This window comes from Anguilla rostrata, chromosome 2, assembly GCF_018555375.3.
Source record: "Anguilla rostrata isolate EN2019 chromosome 2, ASM1855537v3, whole genome shotgun sequence".
In the NCBI taxonomy this organism is placed as follows: domain Eukaryota; kingdom Metazoa; phylum Chordata; class Actinopteri; order Anguilliformes; family Anguillidae; genus Anguilla; species Anguilla rostrata.
Genome location: NC_057934.1, coordinates 33447666 through 33465243, shown reverse-complemented (window position 1 = coordinate 33465243; position 17578 = coordinate 33447666). Strand labels below are relative to the sequence as shown.

At 46.7% G+C, this 17578-nt stretch overlaps 1 protein-coding gene across 4 annotated transcripts in view; it reads left to right on the top strand.

Annotated features, from left to right (window-relative positions):
* Positions 1-17578, top strand: part of LOC135247831 (histone deacetylase 5-like) — an 85017-nt gene that overhangs the window by 13030 nt on the left and 54409 nt on the right. The window contains exon 1 of one of the 4 annotated variants that reach the window (XM_064321729.1): positions 12062-14654. The exons of 2 other annotated variants lie outside the window; for them this stretch is intronic. In XM_064321729.1, the coding sequence (XP_064177799.1) occupies positions 14504-14654 (151 nt within the window). In that variant the 5' untranslated portion in view covers positions 12062-14503. Of the gene's footprint in view, positions 1-12061; positions 14655-17578 lie in introns of those variants that run through there. One more of the 4 variants, XM_064321728.1, reaches the window with a different exon arrangement.

The window sequence follows — 17578 nt, the reverse complement described above, 5'->3', positions numbered from 1 at the left end:
TTGGAGCAGTGGCAAAATGCCTGATAGCCGTTGTTTTTTTCTTGTGCTGTTAATTTAGCTCAGCCAGAGCTAGCGCAGTGCTTTGTGACTGTACTGTATGTAAAGTGGTTCCTGTTCGCAGGGCGAGAGGACAGTACGTAGCTGGGTTTTTAGTCACGTTTCAGCATTGTGTGTGTGTGCAGCCTGGTTGTAAGGTGCTGCCTGTTTCCCTCCCGGGATGCCGGGCTGTGTGTTGCGTGGCAGCCGCGTCCCTCGGCAGTTGGGTCAGACCGCGTCTGCTGTTTGTTTCCGACCTGTTTGCTTCAGACCCTTCTCCGTTCCTTTTGTTTGTTTGTTTGTTTGTTTGTTTGTTTGTTTGCGCTGAGCCAGACGACCCCGTCCCCTGCGCAGCCAGCGATCGAGGCAGAATCGCGACTTCGGCGTTTGCGCAACGTGGGAGCAACAAACCTGTTGAAGTGGAAGAGTTTCTATTAGTTTCGGTCTAGGGTGTGTCCTGTTCCATTTAGAGGAGTGCTCTTTTTTACATTTTATATGCATGCTAATTATTTAAAGGTCATCTGCAAGATGATTATATGTTTACTGGTATTATATTTTTATAGATTTCATTTCATATTTCACATTTTGTTCAATTCCATATTGTCCCTGTTCCTAGTCTTAAATGTTTTTTGTTTGGCCTTTATTTTTAAATGGATATATTTGTTTTAGTCAGAATTTTTTTCTTGAACTGTCGTACTGGAATGGTGATCACACACACACACACACACACGTAGATTATAAGGCAGGTATAGACGCATCTGCCTTAGCCTTATTCCTGAGCACTGTAGTTGCACTTTGTGTTGCGGTCGTGTGGTGAACTGACCATTACTAGACTGGCCATAGCTAGATGTTACGGTGAAGCCACACATTCATTTCTAGCACACCGCTGCCATTCATTTTAAATGGGAGGTGACGGCACGCCTCCGCAAGGCATGTTGGGATTGCATGCGGCGTGGGCCTAGGCGAAAGGGAGGTGGGGGAGGGGGGGGTATGGCCGAAGTTTAACTTCAAGCCCCAGGCGGTACAACTACGCATCGCGGTAACCAATCAGATTTGATCTAATGATTCGACAATTAAATTGTCCCCCTTTTCAAATTTTAGTTCCGCATTCTATAGTTCCACAATGGAGGACTCCCTCGTAATTGCCATGTTAGATTTCCCAACTTTATATGGTCCTGCGCTGCCCTCATACAGAGACACCCACAAGAGGAATGCAGCACGGGGGATGGTCTCTGAAATAATTATATTAAACAATTCTATTTAATAGAATAAAATAAAATAAATGATTGCAGTACAAACGTTTTACCCGAGAAACTGGTGATTCTGAACAATAACGTTTATCGGATGACAATGAAGCAAGGACTGATCTAGTTGTGAGAGAAACGTAGACTAAGTGAAATCAAGGTGATCATAAAACTAATAATGTATTAGTTGCTAGTTGTTTGTGATAGTTTCTGCCAGCCACCTAGCTAGCTAACCAAATCTAACTTAGACATTAGCAAGGAAATGTTTTTGTTGTTATTGTTGGTTGTTACTCACCAGCTAGACATTAGACGGCCTAGCTAGGCAGCTGACTAACTTATTTCAGAGCTAGGTTACCGCAAAAATGATTTTTATTCAGACTGGACAATGCTAACATGAAACACGACATTAAACCTGGTCAACATTTAACAAACTCAACTGCCTGTCAAAAGATTGGTGACACGCCCACAAGAGGCTGATTATGGGATGCAGGAGTGGTGCCAGGCAACGTAGCCGCGTACAGTGTGGCCAGTTGTAATTCCATTTCTGTGTGTGTATAAAATTGGGATAGATCACATTTTATAACACGTGACATCTATAATAATTGCTCCATGTTTACTTTGATTGGCAGACTTTTTATTAAATTGTATTTAGGAGGTGCTTTTAGTGTGTGTGTTGGGCTTGCTTTCCTGTAGGGGGCAGTGTATGAAAAAGGGTTGTCTTAATCCAGGGCTGAAATTTACCTGATGCATTTCCAAATGCAGTTCCAGGAAGCAAGATGAGTGACCAATTTTTTATAGCTATCTCTAATGATTTTTATTGAAGCTGGAATCTGACTGATGAAACCATGTTCATGAAAAAGGCATAGCCTTTAGTTTATTACAGAAGATGTCGCCTGTTGGGGGGAAATGCTGTCAACTCCAACCTGTTGACTGGAGATAAGGACCTTGTTAGAGATGCAGAGCATATTTTATCAGAGGAGCGGTCTCTCTCTCTTTCTCTCTCTCTCTCTCCTCCTTTTACATCTCTCTCTCTCTCTCTCTCTCTCTCTCATCCTCCTGCCTCTCTCTGTCTCTTGCTCACCCTGCCACTCTCTGGTCTCTTGGGTTTATAATTAGACCCGATGACGACCACCCAGACCTTTACTAACCTCTTCTCCCTCAGTGACGTCTTTGAATGTCATTTGGGTGCCGTGGAAACCTTTGCGCTGCTTTGCATGCCCGCTCTGTAAGCCTGGAGGGCTGTTATTTGGCGCTCGCGGAGCAGTTCGCATCTTTCACGCGCGTCTCTGACGCTATTGGCCTGCAGAACCTTCAGCGTTGCTTTTTGTTTTTTTGTGCGTGTCATTTGAGAGCATGTGTTGCTCTTGCTGCTTAGAGAAAAAAGCTGGTAAACCTTTCCTATCTCGCGTCTAAGTTCGAGATTTTGATTCTGGGTCTTTCTCGTGTTTGCAGCCTCATTGAGCGTGAGGTTTTTGTCCGAAATGTGCACATGTTCCTGTCTTTGACCATTGTTCCACATTCAGCACGGTTCTAATGCCTAATCGGAGGAACCCGAGTCAGAGCCATCCTGAAGTTGACTGTCTGATTATTCGCTCGCATATCTGCTTTTTACATTACATTACATTTTTTTTTTAATCCAAAGCGACGTACAAAAATGCATGGTCATTGGACGACTACAAAACACAGGTTCAATAAGGTACAATACTAATTTCGTCATGGCTATTTATAGCCAAGAACACAGTTCAGTTCACACATTATTCTGACCTAACTTACGCCAAGCCAAACTAGGGAGAAGAACAAGCTGCAATATTAGGACAAATACAAATTGCAAAAAGTGCTGGAACGGGAGTACGTGTTCGTTTGTAACTGCTAGCGTGCAACACCCGTCTGGCCCCCTCGTCGTGTGCGCGTCACGCGCGTGTCTGTCGTCACGTAAACAGACCGGCAGGGGAACGGGCCGCACGCTCGCCGTGCTCCTCTCCGCCTCGGCCGGGCTCGCCGTTCAGCTCGACGCGCTCCGAGACGATGGCGGTTTACCACCCGCCGCCCAACCGCAGGGCCTGTGAGGCCGCTAGCGCGGCTAAGCGCCACAAGTGTCGCCGTAATCAAAGACGACAAAAACGTGCTTGACGTCTCATAACGACCTAGAACAGCTCCTCACTGGTCAGTCGGTCGCTGGCGTGAAATGAAGTCTCACCTTTAAAAGACTTTCCCCCCCCCCCCCCCCAGAATGACTGAGATCATAGTGTCACTAATGTGCAGAACTCCAGTTGGAGTGGCTTGTTTGTAACCATTCAATTTAGCAACAGAACATAAAGGTGTGAGTGTCCATGTAACTTGATGTTTTTGTGTACTGCTCAACTCCAGTTTCCCCTGATTTAACCTGTGGTTTTCGATGCAGCGAACGTGAGCTTGACAGGATTTCATTCATGTTAATCTGCATCTTAAAAAGGTGACATTTTAACATGCCATTGTTCACGGCATAGGAGAACATTTTGTCCACAGTTGAGGTGAAATTCCCTTGTTATGGGGAAATGGTGAAAAATTACCTGTTCAGTTTAACTGTCTCTGCCAGTGTCCTGTGGTCAAGTTGATTTAAAATCTTATCATAATTAGAATAGTTTGGAAAGGAACTGAATATAACTGAGTCTCATGGCGAACGCTTTATTTACCTGTGATGAATGCAAATGTGCAGATATTGCATGCGTACTTCAGTAGCGCTCTTTGTTAGTGTCTCTTCTGAAAATACAGCGAGGTATGCAAACCCTGTCTGGTTTAGCAGCAGTGTTTTTGATCACAAGTCACTGTGACATCTTGAGAATGTGCGTTTGAATACAGTGCTTTGTATTTTGTGACATTAGCCTTCCTGTGAGTAAAGGTAATTGTCAGTTAATTAAGGATTCATTCCAGAAAACAAAAATCTGCCCTTTGTAATGCACTAGTACACCCTCCTTAGTTTCTGTTGTGCTGTCCAAGTGATACTGTTGCCATGGGGTCCACGGTTTGTTTTTCAAAATTATTTTCAGTTATTGGCACTTGGCTATGTGTCTTCGTGTGGCTAAATGAATGTCAATGAATTGCAGCATAAGAAAAGTAGGAGTCAAATTTGGGAGGGAAAAAAAACAAAATGAAAATTTAAATAGATTCCCACCAAGTTTAATGCCTGATTCTTTTCAAAGAAAGGGAATGAATAATTGAATAAACAGTGAGATCCTTTGTGTAGAAGCTGTTTCTGTTCAATTTTGTCTTGGTGGATTTTCCTTTGCTAAGAGACAGGCTTCACCTCTGAAGCTTTCTAGAGTGTGCTGTACCCTTTCATCTGAAGATGGTTCAATGTGGTAAGTGTGTTGCCCTCTTTCCTTGGAGAAAGTGCTAGAAACGGCTGAATGGATTCTGCTTCCTAGCCAAGGTGATTGACATGATTCTGGAATAGCTACTTGTTTCTGGAGAACAAAAAAAACACCAGATCGAAAATTGTTATTGGGGGAGAGTGAGTCATCCCCATGCTGTGTTTGACAAATACATTTTCAGTTCTGAAGTGGTGTGTGTTTGTGTGTGTGTGTGTGTGCGCGCTTCATTTTACGTTTGTCAATGACTTGGTCTTATTGCACTTGCATTCACTTGGTGGTCTCACTCTTTAATATGAAATATGACTTTTATTGTCGGAGGTTTTATGTTTTGGTGTCGGTTTTGCAGCAAACCTACACCAAAACATAAAACCGCATTCGCCGATGAAGTGCAGCAGGGGTGTAGATGTGAAATGGGAGCTCAAGCGGGCTTTGAACGCTAGCATTTCTGCATCAAGGAGCTTAGCCTCTTACACGAAGGTTGTACTCTTAGAAGGGATTCTGCCATCTCACCCTTAAGCAAAACGCAATAGTGCCTGTTTATGTATTAGGACCGTTCATAATGTGAGTTATGTATGTTGTCCTGGATGATGGTAGCTCAGCAGTGAAGTTGGTCACAAATGCATGCATCTTCAGTCAGGTGCAATGCAGTGACCTGTCTGATGCTGTGTTTGTGTTCAAATATGGGATTCTGTTCTCAGACGGAAAGCGGGGATTTGATGCTCCTTTTGACTCGCTGTAATCCGCCACCTTTTGAAAAGCGTAAACAGGACAAAGGCGTCAGAAGGGCCTTTTTCTTGGAGGAGGAGAAAGCTTTTACCGTTGTATTTCTCGCTTGCTGTGTCGCCCCTGTAGCCTCTCTGTCTGGGCGCAACGGTGGGTATATTTAGATTCGGATCATCAGTTGTCATTGCGTCTTCCCTGTAAAACGGTCAGCCAAGAGTCTGTCTACCGGGCCCAAGGTGGGGGTGGAGGCGGAGGCGGGGGGGAGCTGGCTGGGGAATAAGAAGACGACTGACAGCGTTTTGAGAACATGCCCTCCCTTCTTCCTCTGCCTCCTCCGCGGAGCAGCGAGCGTCTTTGTTTCTGCCCGGCGGGGTTTCGGAGCCAGCCGCTCTCCTGCTCGCAGCGAGGACCTCTCGCGCTCCGGCGGGCGACCTGTCCGGTTTGATGCGGCCCCGCCGCCACGCGGGAGCAGCTTTGCCCGCGACGGACTCGCCTGTCTGCCTGTCCGCTTGGAGACGTCGCGTCCGTCTGTCCCCGGTGTGACCGTTCACATTCGCAGGCCGCGGGTCGCAGGTGACGAGGCAGGGCACAGGTAATGGCGGATATCGGCTAGCCAATGGTTAGAATTTAAAAAAATTTAAGACGTGTTTGTGATGCGTGTTTTGGTATTTCATCGATCTGACTTCGATCATTCGCCTCTTGTGATGACCTCAGAGAGGTTTACAGCCAATTGGATTCAAGGACATTGAGTAATGTGGCATGTAACCAATCTCAAAAGAGAAGGACCGCCAGTTGGGTACCTCCATTGTCGGACTAATCGAGTGAGGAAAATCGTTTTGACGCGACCAAGGGGAAAGGGACCGAGGCGTTTTGTTTGAAACTCTACTTGCTAGTTGCATAAGCTGAGGAAATGCAAAAGTTCAGTTAAAGAATTATTAAATGCAGCAAAAACTACTGGCAGGTGTAAACTGTGTTGTTTGTACAAACGTAGATGTTTCTCAGAGTCAGTAATGAGTTACAAGTCAGCTTTGTTTTTGCTGGAAAAGTTTCATGGCTATCAAAGAAACAAATGAAATTGCCTTAATCACTGTCTAGAAAAAATGTCCCTTAACTCTTTGTTTTTGTTCAGAAAGAGACTTGCGTCCACGTTCTTTGGTTTCAGACAGGACCTAGCCTAAATTTTACAAATGATCCTGTTTTACTGAACACCCTTTCAGAGGGGACAGTCTTGGCATAGTGTCCACGCACCTGTGGTGATTGTTACAGAAGCGCGTTCCACCAGGAGCTGATGCTTAATGTTGTATAAATGACTGGCGTGCAGAACGTTTATTTATGCGTGGAAAAAACAATAAGTCATCTTGCTTATCGATTTCACAGTGTTATCAATAATTACCGATAACTTGGTAAGTGGTCCCAGCCCTACGGTGTTGACCAAAGCCCTTTGTGGCAATGTTTAATGTATGCATGCAGGTGTGTTTGTGGAATATCTGAAACTTAGTTTTGGGAATAAGAACGCGGTGTTGCTTCAGTCGAATGTCGGGCCTTTCAAACTTCAGAGAAGGTGCACACCTGCTCTGTTCCCTGCGGGAGGCTCCAGGTAGAAGTACCAATCAAAGAGCCTCCTTTTTGACTTACTTGGCCAAGTCTTATTGATCTTGGAAGTCGCTACTGCAATGGCCAACCCGCTTTGATTTTCTCTCTCCGACCCATTCCAATTCCCAAAAGCTGGATGAGGTCCCCGTTTGTACTGTGCGGCTAGCCTGGAACAGCACGATTGCCGTTTTCAGTCTTACGCTGACCAGAAGAATTTCTCTTTGCCCATGCAAACTGCCAACTGCCAAGCAGAGCGCTTGCTAGCGACCCGCTCTGGCGTCAGCCGCGCTGGTCGCAGCCCTGCGGTCGCCTCGACCGCCGCCGTTTCAGCGTTCCCCGGGCCCCGCCGACCCGCCAGCCCCGCCGGGGCCCGGGCGGCAGACGGAGATAAAAGCGGCGGTCTGCGCGCGTCTTCCCTGCACCTAACCCCAGGCCCGCTCCGCGTGCTTCCCCCCACCTGCAGCTCGCACCGCGCCGTAGGCCGCGGTGGACGACGGGTGCGCGCATTCGCAGGGACGGGGCTTCGCGGGGCCGGCGCGGCGGTGGGGGGAGTTGGGGGGGGGGAAGAGGAGAACAGCCGCCGTCGGATTCGTCACCCGGTTCTTTCCCTCGGTTTTTTTTTTTTCCTCCTGCCGGACTGAAGTCCTTGACATTAACGAGATGAGTTCATCCATGCAAAACAAGCTGCGGCCTCTCGCCCCCGCCCCCCCCCCCCCCAGCCCCCCCACCCCCTCTGCGGGCCTAAATATAAACCCTAACCCACGTCAGACTGCGAGAGAAGTACATCCACCTATAAATAGCCGGAGTTGTTGTAAAGCAGCGCCAAAGGGAGGAGGGAGAAAGGAGGGGTGGGGGGGGGGTGAGACGAAAATAAAAGAGAAAGAAAAACAGCACGCTGTGCTTCTGTCACAGCATGGCACCTGCACCCCCCCCCCCGCCCCTCGTCCCTTTTTGCGGCTGGCTGAGGTTTTAAAGGTAGCGAGGGGGGGACTGCCGCTGCGTTTTTCTTTTTTAAAGGGACAAAAGCGAGGCGGCGTGAGCCGGCTTCAGTCTCGCATCGCCGGCTCTTTAATGGCAAGAGAGCCGCTCTACCGGGCCTCGCGTCGTTTCTCCAAATCGCCCGATTTAGACCAGAAAAACAACCCAAAATAAACCCGCTCCAGCAGCGTCGCGAGAGAAGCATTAAAGTAACGTTACCGTGGCGCGGCGGCCTCGGCGCAGCCCGGTGGCTCACTCGGTAAAGGCTGCGGTCGCGTGGACGAACCCCGCCGTCTCGGATGGAATCCGGGCCGCGCGGTGCCGACCGCGGCCGGTCGCTTCAGAGGCTGGCGAGCGGTCGGCTCAGCGTACGGAAGGGTTCAGTCAGTTAGGGACCCGCGTTTCATCGTTATTAACCGAACATTCTAAAGCTTGTGTAACGATCACTACTGGTAATTGAAAGCAGTGAAGTTCTACAATGCTGACTTATCATTTTGAAAAAAAAAACACATTCCCAAAAGCCTACTCTCCAAAGGGCTGAACATCAGCGAATGATTATGCCTGAATGGATCCGGGCTCGTGTCCTCCAGTCAGCTCTGCTTTGGCCTGGCGGCCCTCTTGGGCTCTTGGCGCTCAACAGAGCGCCCTTGCCTGGCTGTGCTGGGCCGTACTGAGCCGCACTTTCCGGCGAGTCGTACCGTGCTCCTCGGCCAGCGGCAGTCAACGTGGGCCGTTTGCTACGTGGGGCGAGCCGGGCGGCACCTGGGACGAAGCCGCGGTCAGGTACCGGTCTGATCAGGAGCTGCGCCAGCAGGGCAACGATGCTTCCCTACCGTTCCTGCATTTCCGCTGACGTCCTGCACGTGCGCATTCACCCTGAGTCTGAGTAGTGGTAACATTCAGATGGGCGTCTACCTCTGCCCGTTGTGTGTTTGCGTGGTGTGGCTTCCCCCGTTAAAGGGATTTCGATATCCCTTTCACGCGCTATGGAACAGTCTCTCTGCATGTCCAGACACGTCGGAACTGTAAATAGACGGGAGGGGGGTGCGCTGGGTTGGGGAGGTCCGATGCGCGTCAGGTGATTCTTCGCCTTAGCGCTGTGTGTACAGTGTTGCCAATTTAGCGACTTTGTCACTAGATTTAGCGACTTTTTGACCATCCTAGCAACTCAAAATCTTATCTCGCGACTAGCGAGAAATTTGGCGACTTCTCGCAACTTTGGCAAACCTCCATTCTCGTTGTCGAGCAACAGCAAAAACCCTAGTGACGCCACTGGATGTCATCATGCAATCTAGCGACTTCTGGCGACATTTCAGAGAGCCTGTAGTAACTTCTGGTGAGATTATTTTGGCAACACTGTGTGTGGAGACTTTTTGTGGGAGAGGGCATTGCCATTGCAGACTGCACCCCCCAACACTCATACTTCATATGTCATTGTGTATGTATGATACTTTTTAATGCCTTTTCTCCTTTTTCTTCTGGTGTTTAACTTTGAAAAGTCCAGGTCCAAAGCTCTTGTCCAAGTGCATGTACGAGGCGTAAATGTAGTCTTTCTATCAGTTCTCTGCATAACAGCAAAGTCAGTAAAAGACTTAAGTTAAACGCCAGCATACAAATAAAACGTCATATAATATATTTGCTTTTATCCAAAGCGCTTTACAATTGATGCCTCTCATTCGCCAGAGCAGTTAGAGGTTAGGGGTTAGGTGTCTTGCTCAAGGACACTTCGAGATGCCCAGGGCGGGGTTTGAACCGGCAACCCTCCGACTGCCAGACAATCGGTCTTACCTCCTGAGCTATGTCGCCCCTGAACATCATGTTACAGAGTATTTTTCAGCCGCCAGCCATCCTAAGTCATTAGCTAGCGAAATGTGTGAGCAATAATGATGTACAAACTTTTTTAATATCCCTTTCATACAAATGAAATCATAGAGCCAGTCCACGGGGAATGGGCCAACCTGTTGGGCCTGTGCTTCGGAATCCCTTCATTTGCAATATACATATTAAAGACTAAAACTGAAGCTAGACCTCCAGATACCAAGTGTTTATTGCAAAATGAATGATCAGTGAGAATCCAAAAAGCCCCCCTTTCACTGAGGCATCGTTTTCAGATGTCTGTATCTCCAGGGAAAAATAGGGATACGAATCTCATTATTTTTGGCAGATTACACGGGCAACCAAACTAAGTTGTTCATACCTTGAAAACAAGTGATCTATGCAAAATAGTGATTATAAATGTATACTGGTCATACATCTTCAGTGGAAGAAAATCACTTGTGGGCATATTTTTTTCAGCTTTGTTCTTTCTTAATTTCATGGAGATATGTAGGCCTACATGCTATTTTATGGAAATGGATATCACCCTGGATGGATATCACTATGTTTTATTTGTGTATGTGTCATGAGTGTACGATTACACTCAAGTACTGTTTGACTGTTCATTCAAATTTGGGACAAAATTGCACTCTTTGCATTCTGTGTAGTTGCTATAAATTAACTCAGATTTATTTTTTTCATTCATATCCTTACATACAATCAGATAAAAAGGTTAATCGTCCAAACTGGCAGCCATTTTGGAACATCTTTAGACCCCTGTATGTGTTAAACTATGCAGGATTCCATGTCTAAAATGATGTTTTATTCATTTGAATACACAAAGACTGCCTGAAAAATTGAAAACATAAGCCTGTATAATGCCTAAATCTTGGTTGAATTTTGACGGAGAGATCCAGCTAGCTTGTATGAAGTTGGTAGCTTTTCAACCAAGAATTACCCATTAGAGCATTATCTTTACTGCAAGCGACTAATCAAAGATGTTTATGTTTGATCATCTATATTTGGCATGAATACATTTTTCATTAGATATTACTCACCTGTGCATCTTCCATGGTTCACCTCGCGTCCGGTTGCCTGTTCCATGGGCTGCACAAATGGCCATTCTAGTGTCCTCAGGTGAGCTGTGCCTGTACTTGTCCATAACTTCACTGCTCACCGCCATGTTATGAGCTACTCTTCCCCTGATTGGCTGTAGGTACAATGTTGATTGGTGCATGCACATGCGGGTTATTTCCCTTTCATACATGGAAAAATGGTGCCAGATGATTTATGTTTTGGTGTCCTCAGCTTGAGGTTAGTAGTTTGCAATTTGTAGTTTGAGATTGGTAAGAATGGATTTGTACTTTTGCTGTGTGGAAAAAGTCATGTGAAAGGTGTTTTGTGGTGGACCAAAGACGTGTGAATTGTGAAATATGTGTAAATGATATTGGCACTGAATTTGCTCCATTTGCCTTTGCCGGATCAGCCACCCAACAGCCACTTTGTGCCGGACGTTGTTGCTGAAACATTAACGGCGACGGTCTCTCTCAACTACCGCTTTTTAGCCGAGATCTCCTCTGCACAGCCCCTGCCCATTCAACAAAGTCAACAAAATGTCTTGTAAATCAGTTTCACATAAACGAACCGGTGGTTCCACGTCGTCTGCTTCGCCTCACGCAGGACGGGCGATATTATTTCTCGGTGCATTGACTGACTCTTTTAGCGCTCAGGCCTGTGTTCTGTGAAATACGGTGCGTATAACGGCGGAGGAGGAAGCCTCTGACGTTGGGAGTCGCCGGTGGGATGTGGCAGTTGCTGTACCAACCTCCTGCCAAGCCTGTGCTGTTTCTGGGCATTGTCAGAGTCAAGACTGAAATATGTATGTTTGAGTTTCTGCAAGATATGCGCCTGCCAATTGCACTCTTTCCTGGAAACACCTGCTCAAAGGGCAGAAAAACACACGCATACACACACACGCACTTACACACCCACTCTCATAGTGTTGTTGAAACTTTACCGGGTACCACACAATATGATACAGCTGTGTCTCTGAGTACATTCTACATAATATGTGTAAAACACAAGTAAGTGTATTTTTTCTTTCTGTGTCCTGGTAAAACATGTTTAAATGTGTTTTAATACTTAATATAGGCTAATATTTAATCTTAATATGTTTCCTTATGGAGCGTTGCGTACTTAAACAGTAAACATGGTATATGCTGTAACAAAAAAGTGTATGAAATATGTAGTTTATGAATACGCACTCATATTGTGCAACCCTTTTGTATGCTGGGATAGACAGAAAAGTGCAGACACCCCAAATGTGCAGCCTCAAAAAATGCCACAGAATTTAATTGACTCAAACACCTCTGAGACCCGCTATGACCAGAAACTGTATGTTCACAGAGCTGGCATTTATGGCAGAGCTGCCACCTGCAAACCGCTTGTATTCAAGGCTAATGCAGAAAGACGCATAACATGGCTTAAGGAACACAAACTTGGACCCCTGAGAAATGGTAAAAAAGGTATTTGGAGTCCTCCTCCTACTCTTTTTTTTTTCCCCCCTACATCTGAATGGATTTATGTTTGGAGAGAGCCAAGGAAGCCTCAAACTCAGAATGTATGTTGCCAACTGTTAAACGTAGTGGTCGATCTGTAATGGTACGGGCAACCATCTCATGGGAGTCACTGGGGCCAATGATTGCTCTGCATGGTCGTATGACAGCCAAGAAATATTAAGCCAATTTTATATGACCAGCTGCACCCTATGGTGCAAACAGTTTTCCTTCATCTTCTTCCCATGTTCCAATAATATCCCCATACACTCCGCTCAACATATTCAGGATTGGTTTCATGAGCACCAGAATGAAGTCAGATGCCTCCTATGGCCTCCAAAATCAACTCACCGTGCCATTGTAAGCATCTGTGAATATGTGATGCTCTTATATGCAAGTGCATTTCCGTGACTGTGCGCCACTTCCCTTTGTAAGTGGCTGTAACTGAAGTATGTATAAATGTTTGTCTGTTATGTATAACTGAATGTGATTTATTTGTGTGAGGTGTACATCTCTGATATGTCTTTGTATGATGTGGCTTGTGTGGTCTGTGTCTGCCTTCGTCAAATGCATATACTCGTGTCTGTTTTTTTGGTGAATGTACGCATCTTTCTGATATGCGTCTGTGTCCCTGTCAGATGTATGTACTGCTCTCTCTTTGTCTAATGTATGAGATGTCTGTCTGTGTGTTTTTCTAATGTATGTACTGCTGTGATGTGTGTCTGTGTGTTTGTCTAATGTATATGCCGCTGCGATGTTTGTTTAATGTGTGTATCGCTGTAATGTGTGGCTGGGTGTCTTTGTCTAACGTGTGTACCTCTGTGATATATGTGTGTCTGTTTGCCTGGCTCCAGCACCTGCACCAATGCAGATAGGTCTTGCTGTTCCTTCTGACTGTGAGGAAGTCCCTGATTGGCTAGCACCATTTGCGAGACCGAGCCTTACTCCCCGCTGCACTATCAGCGCTTAGCGCTCCGTTCTATTTTTAGCCAGGCCCCTCCCCTGTCCTCTGCCATTCCACATCTATTTCCAGCTCCCCGGCTCGCCGAGCAGCCCAGTCTGTTTGTAAACTCCCCAACTCTCTCTTATCCATCTGCTCTTCGCAAAACCAGTGGGGGGTACCAAAGGAAACAAGAAAACAAAAACAAAGCAACACCTCAAGATGGCCTCGGCACTTTGATCGTCTGCCATCAGTACTTTTTTTCTTTTTTTCTTGTGCCTCGTCGGTAGAGGTTGCCAGGTCTGTTGTGGAGAGTGGCTTCCTCTTTCATGGGGTTGCGACTGGAACGGTGTGTGTTGTCGGAGAGAGAGAAAGAAAGAGAGGAAGGAGGGGCAGGTCGGCGAAGCCGTATCCCAGCTTGCTCCTGAGTCAGCGATCCACTTTCACTCGCGCTGCCTCCCGTCTGGCTGGTCTCCCTCCTGACATTCGGCTGTTCCCCCGACACGGTGGCTTGCTGCCGTTTGGCTGCGGCCGCCTGAAATCTCGGACTTCTGTTTCTGCTTAAGTTTTCTCTCTGTTCCAGACAGACGAGTCTCGGTTCTTTTGTTTTTAAACCAGCAAATCCTCTTTGAGGTTATGACAGACCTGGAGAACACTGTACAAAGGGGAAGCAGCAGCAAGTGTGCACTTTTGGACTCTCTGGATCCAGCCACGCTCTGAGTGTGTTTTGCTAGTGTTCCCATGTGCTAGTTGTTCTGTCTTTGGGTTTAAATTTCAACCTAAGGTGTTTTGAAAAGAAGTGGAGAATATGGATTTTATCACTGGATCTTTCACTTTGGAGATTCCCTGATTTTTCTACAAGATCTTTGCCAGGCCTTTCTGCCTCAAACAACCCCCCCCCCCCCTTTTTACTTTCCCATCAGCCATCCCAGGAGACTCTGAGGACCAGATGCGGTCTCCCAGAATTTAAGATTAATGACGTTCAGCATTTGTCCGACCGCTTTTTTACTCCAGTGAATTTCCTCTTGTCTTGGGAACTTAAGACGGCCCCTGTTTACTTTTTGGACTATCCGCTCCTCTTCGGATGTAAACAAATGCCAGCTGGTGGTCCGGACATTTAATTACGGTTTTTAAAGGATCGTCTCCTGCCGTTGCTATTTTCCGTTTTGTTTATTTATGCGCATTTGGGCTTCCTTGCGGCCGCTCGCTCTCTGCTGTGCCGTCCCGCGTTTTCTCCGCTGACTCCCGGGGGGACGCAGCTGGACTGGCATGCTCTTGAGGCCCACCGTGCCGGGGCTGTGCGCGATGCTGCAGACCATCTACGAGACGGAGTCCTGCTTCTCCTCGGACGCGGGGTCCGCCCGGGAGCGGGTGCCGGAGCTGCTCCCCGGGACCGGGGTGCACGACGTCCCCACCAGCGGTGAGTCCGGGGGCAGGAGAGAAGACGGGAAGAGGAGGAGATGGAGAAAGGAGGCAAGGGAGTGGGAGAGAGAGCGAGAGAGAGAGAGAGAGTGAAAGCAATGCTGGAAATGGTTAGACCAGGATGGAGGAATTGGCTTCACGCACAGGCTGTCCTTGTGGGTAGAATTTACGAGCCACAAGTTATGTGTGGATGTACTTTGCCACTTCATGCCTGCCAAAGTGGGCTCATCCTGGGAGATCTTTTGTAGCTTATAAATACAACACTGCATATTTTCATAGTGTTGTGAGAGAGTGGCCGGGATACCATCAAGAAATGTTTCCTCTGCAATGAAATGCATTTCCTGCCATGTTCCCGCTGTGTACAGAGAGATGGTTGTGTGCGATGTTCCTAAGGCTGCACAAGATACACAGCAAATACTTAAATTAAATCCCTTGAATCTTCTTCAAGTCATGAAGTTGTTTGGATGTAGTTACCTTCCAGACAGGTAGAAAAAGATCCACTTCTCACCTCTCATTAGTAGGTGCAGGCCTGTCAGGTGAGCTGAACCGTGTGGCTGTGGGAATTCCTAGGCGTGTCTCTGGTTGATTCTGAAGGTGTTCGTGCCTTAGGTCATTTGCCAAACCCTCGCTCCTTCGCGGATAGAAAAAGAAGCAGAGAGGGAGTTGTCATTTGCATGGTTTTCTTTGTGCGTAATTTGGAGGGAACACATGCTCGTAACTCGCCCAAGAGGTTCACCGCGGCACGTTTGAATTTTAAAAGCATTGGTTCATTACAAAAGCCGGTGTGCATGAGATCCTCCCACCTGTTGACACATGTATAATCAAAACTAATAATAAGTCTGTGAAAACAGACCTCAGGTATGGGACAGAATGTAAGACCTTATAAGGCAAAAGGAGGTACCGTTTCTCACGCTCAAGCACGCAGTTTGGCATTGCTTCGCTGGCAGCACTTTGTCTACAGGTAACCGAAGAGCATCCTTGCAATTCCTTTGTTCATTGTGCCGCTTATGTGATACGCAAATGACAACAATGAATGTCGTCACCGACGGCAACTGCTCTTACTTTTTCTGTCTTTGATCTCCAGAAGATCCCTTCATCCATACTCTCATATAAAACCGCGTCCTGGAGTTTGGGTCGCGTTTGAAAGCGGTGCAGCAGAAGCATGCGTGTGCAGGCGAACGGAGACCACAGGTGCCTCTGCATCTGACGTTGCTTCTCTTTCCCACGCGCTCATGCTCATGTTTAGTACAGCTTGAGAAAGCGGCTCACTGGGTGACTGGGGACTTTCAGGGGGAAGGGAATTGACGGCCACTGTTAGTGACAGATCTGGAACTGTTTTTTATTCTTAAATGTCCAGGAGGAAACCGGATTAAAATTGTGGCCATATTCCCCAGAAGTGACAATTTGGTGGTCTTCTTGGTGTTTCTTTCAAGTTTTTAATCTAATTATAACCACTAATGTGAATAAACGCAATTAGATTATTGTAACCTGTTCAGCAGATGTGGACAGGGTGGGCTTGTATCCTGTGCTCATTAACATTCATATCCGAAGACACATCATATGTAAACCATACCTCATCGCTAGCTAGGTTAGAATCGGTGAGAGCCGATTGTCCCATGCAGTAAACATACAGTACAAGGCAAATTGAGAGAAAGCAACATAAACTAGGCTTTACCATTGTATAGTTAAACCTGAAGCTCATTCAATGTGTAATAATGTTGTAATACTGAGCTACTGTACGCTAACATAAGACTCTATAGCAGTCTCGAACTCTGGACATTACACCCGAATAAAGAAAGTCTTTGATTCCACATGTCTAAGCTTGAAAGCAGTGTAGTTGTCACTAGCTAATGGTAGGCCTACTTACCGATCCACCGTGTTCTGTAACAAGTTCAGGGTGAAAATGAGCACTGCAAACACTAACTGTACAGATTATTTTAATATTGCAATGCCCATTGGCTCCAGAATTAAAACCCATTTCTTGTAGGTCTCTTCATTTTTGGGAAAATAAGAAAGCAATATTGCTTTGATGCTTTCTCCGCGTCCAGGGAAGAGGCAGTGCTTCGGCGTTTTCAGTGTGGCTTGCCTTACCCACACAAAGGTGGCAAGAGCATCACTTCCATATTACATGTAGAAAGGATTTCACTGGACTTAAGGTTTTTGTTATGCAACTAATACCCAGTTAACCCCGCCCACTGAAAACCTGGCATTTAGCTTAGGGCAAAAGCAAGCCACTTTCAGCACAGGTCTTTAGTCTTTTTTTTTTTTTTTTTTTGCGCAAGAATCATTCAAAATTATTTCTTGGCCATTAGTGAGTGCAAAAAATATTGAAGCAACACAACAGCAAAGAATTCACAGATTTCAGTTTCCTGGCCCTTTAAGCTGAGTCTACTCTGCACTCGGTGGATAGTCTGTGCAGGTAGTCTGCACTCGGTGGATAGTCTCTGCAGGTAGTCTGCACTCGGTGGATAGTCTCTTGCAGGTAGTCTGCACTCAGTGGATAGTCTCTGCAGCTAGTCTGCATTCGGTGGATAGTCTGCAGGTAGTCTGCACTCGGTGGAGAGTCTCTGCAGGTAGTCTGCACTCGGTGGATAGTCTCTGCAGGTAGTCTGCACTCGGTGGATAGTCTCTGCAGGTAGTCTGCACTCGGTGGATAGTCTCTGCAGGTAGTCTGCACTCGGTGGATAGTCTCTGCAGGTAGTCTGCACTTGGTGGATAGTCTCTGCAGGTAGTCTGCACTCAGTGGATAGTCTCTGCAGGTAGTCTGCACTCAGTGGATAGTCTCTGCAGGTAGTCTGCACTCGGTGGATAGTCTCTGGAGGTAGTCTGCACTCGGTGGATAGTGTAGGGGACATGCCGCTACTTCGCATAGTGGGGCACCAAACTGTAGAAGATATACATCTATATCCTCACAGGTGGCGC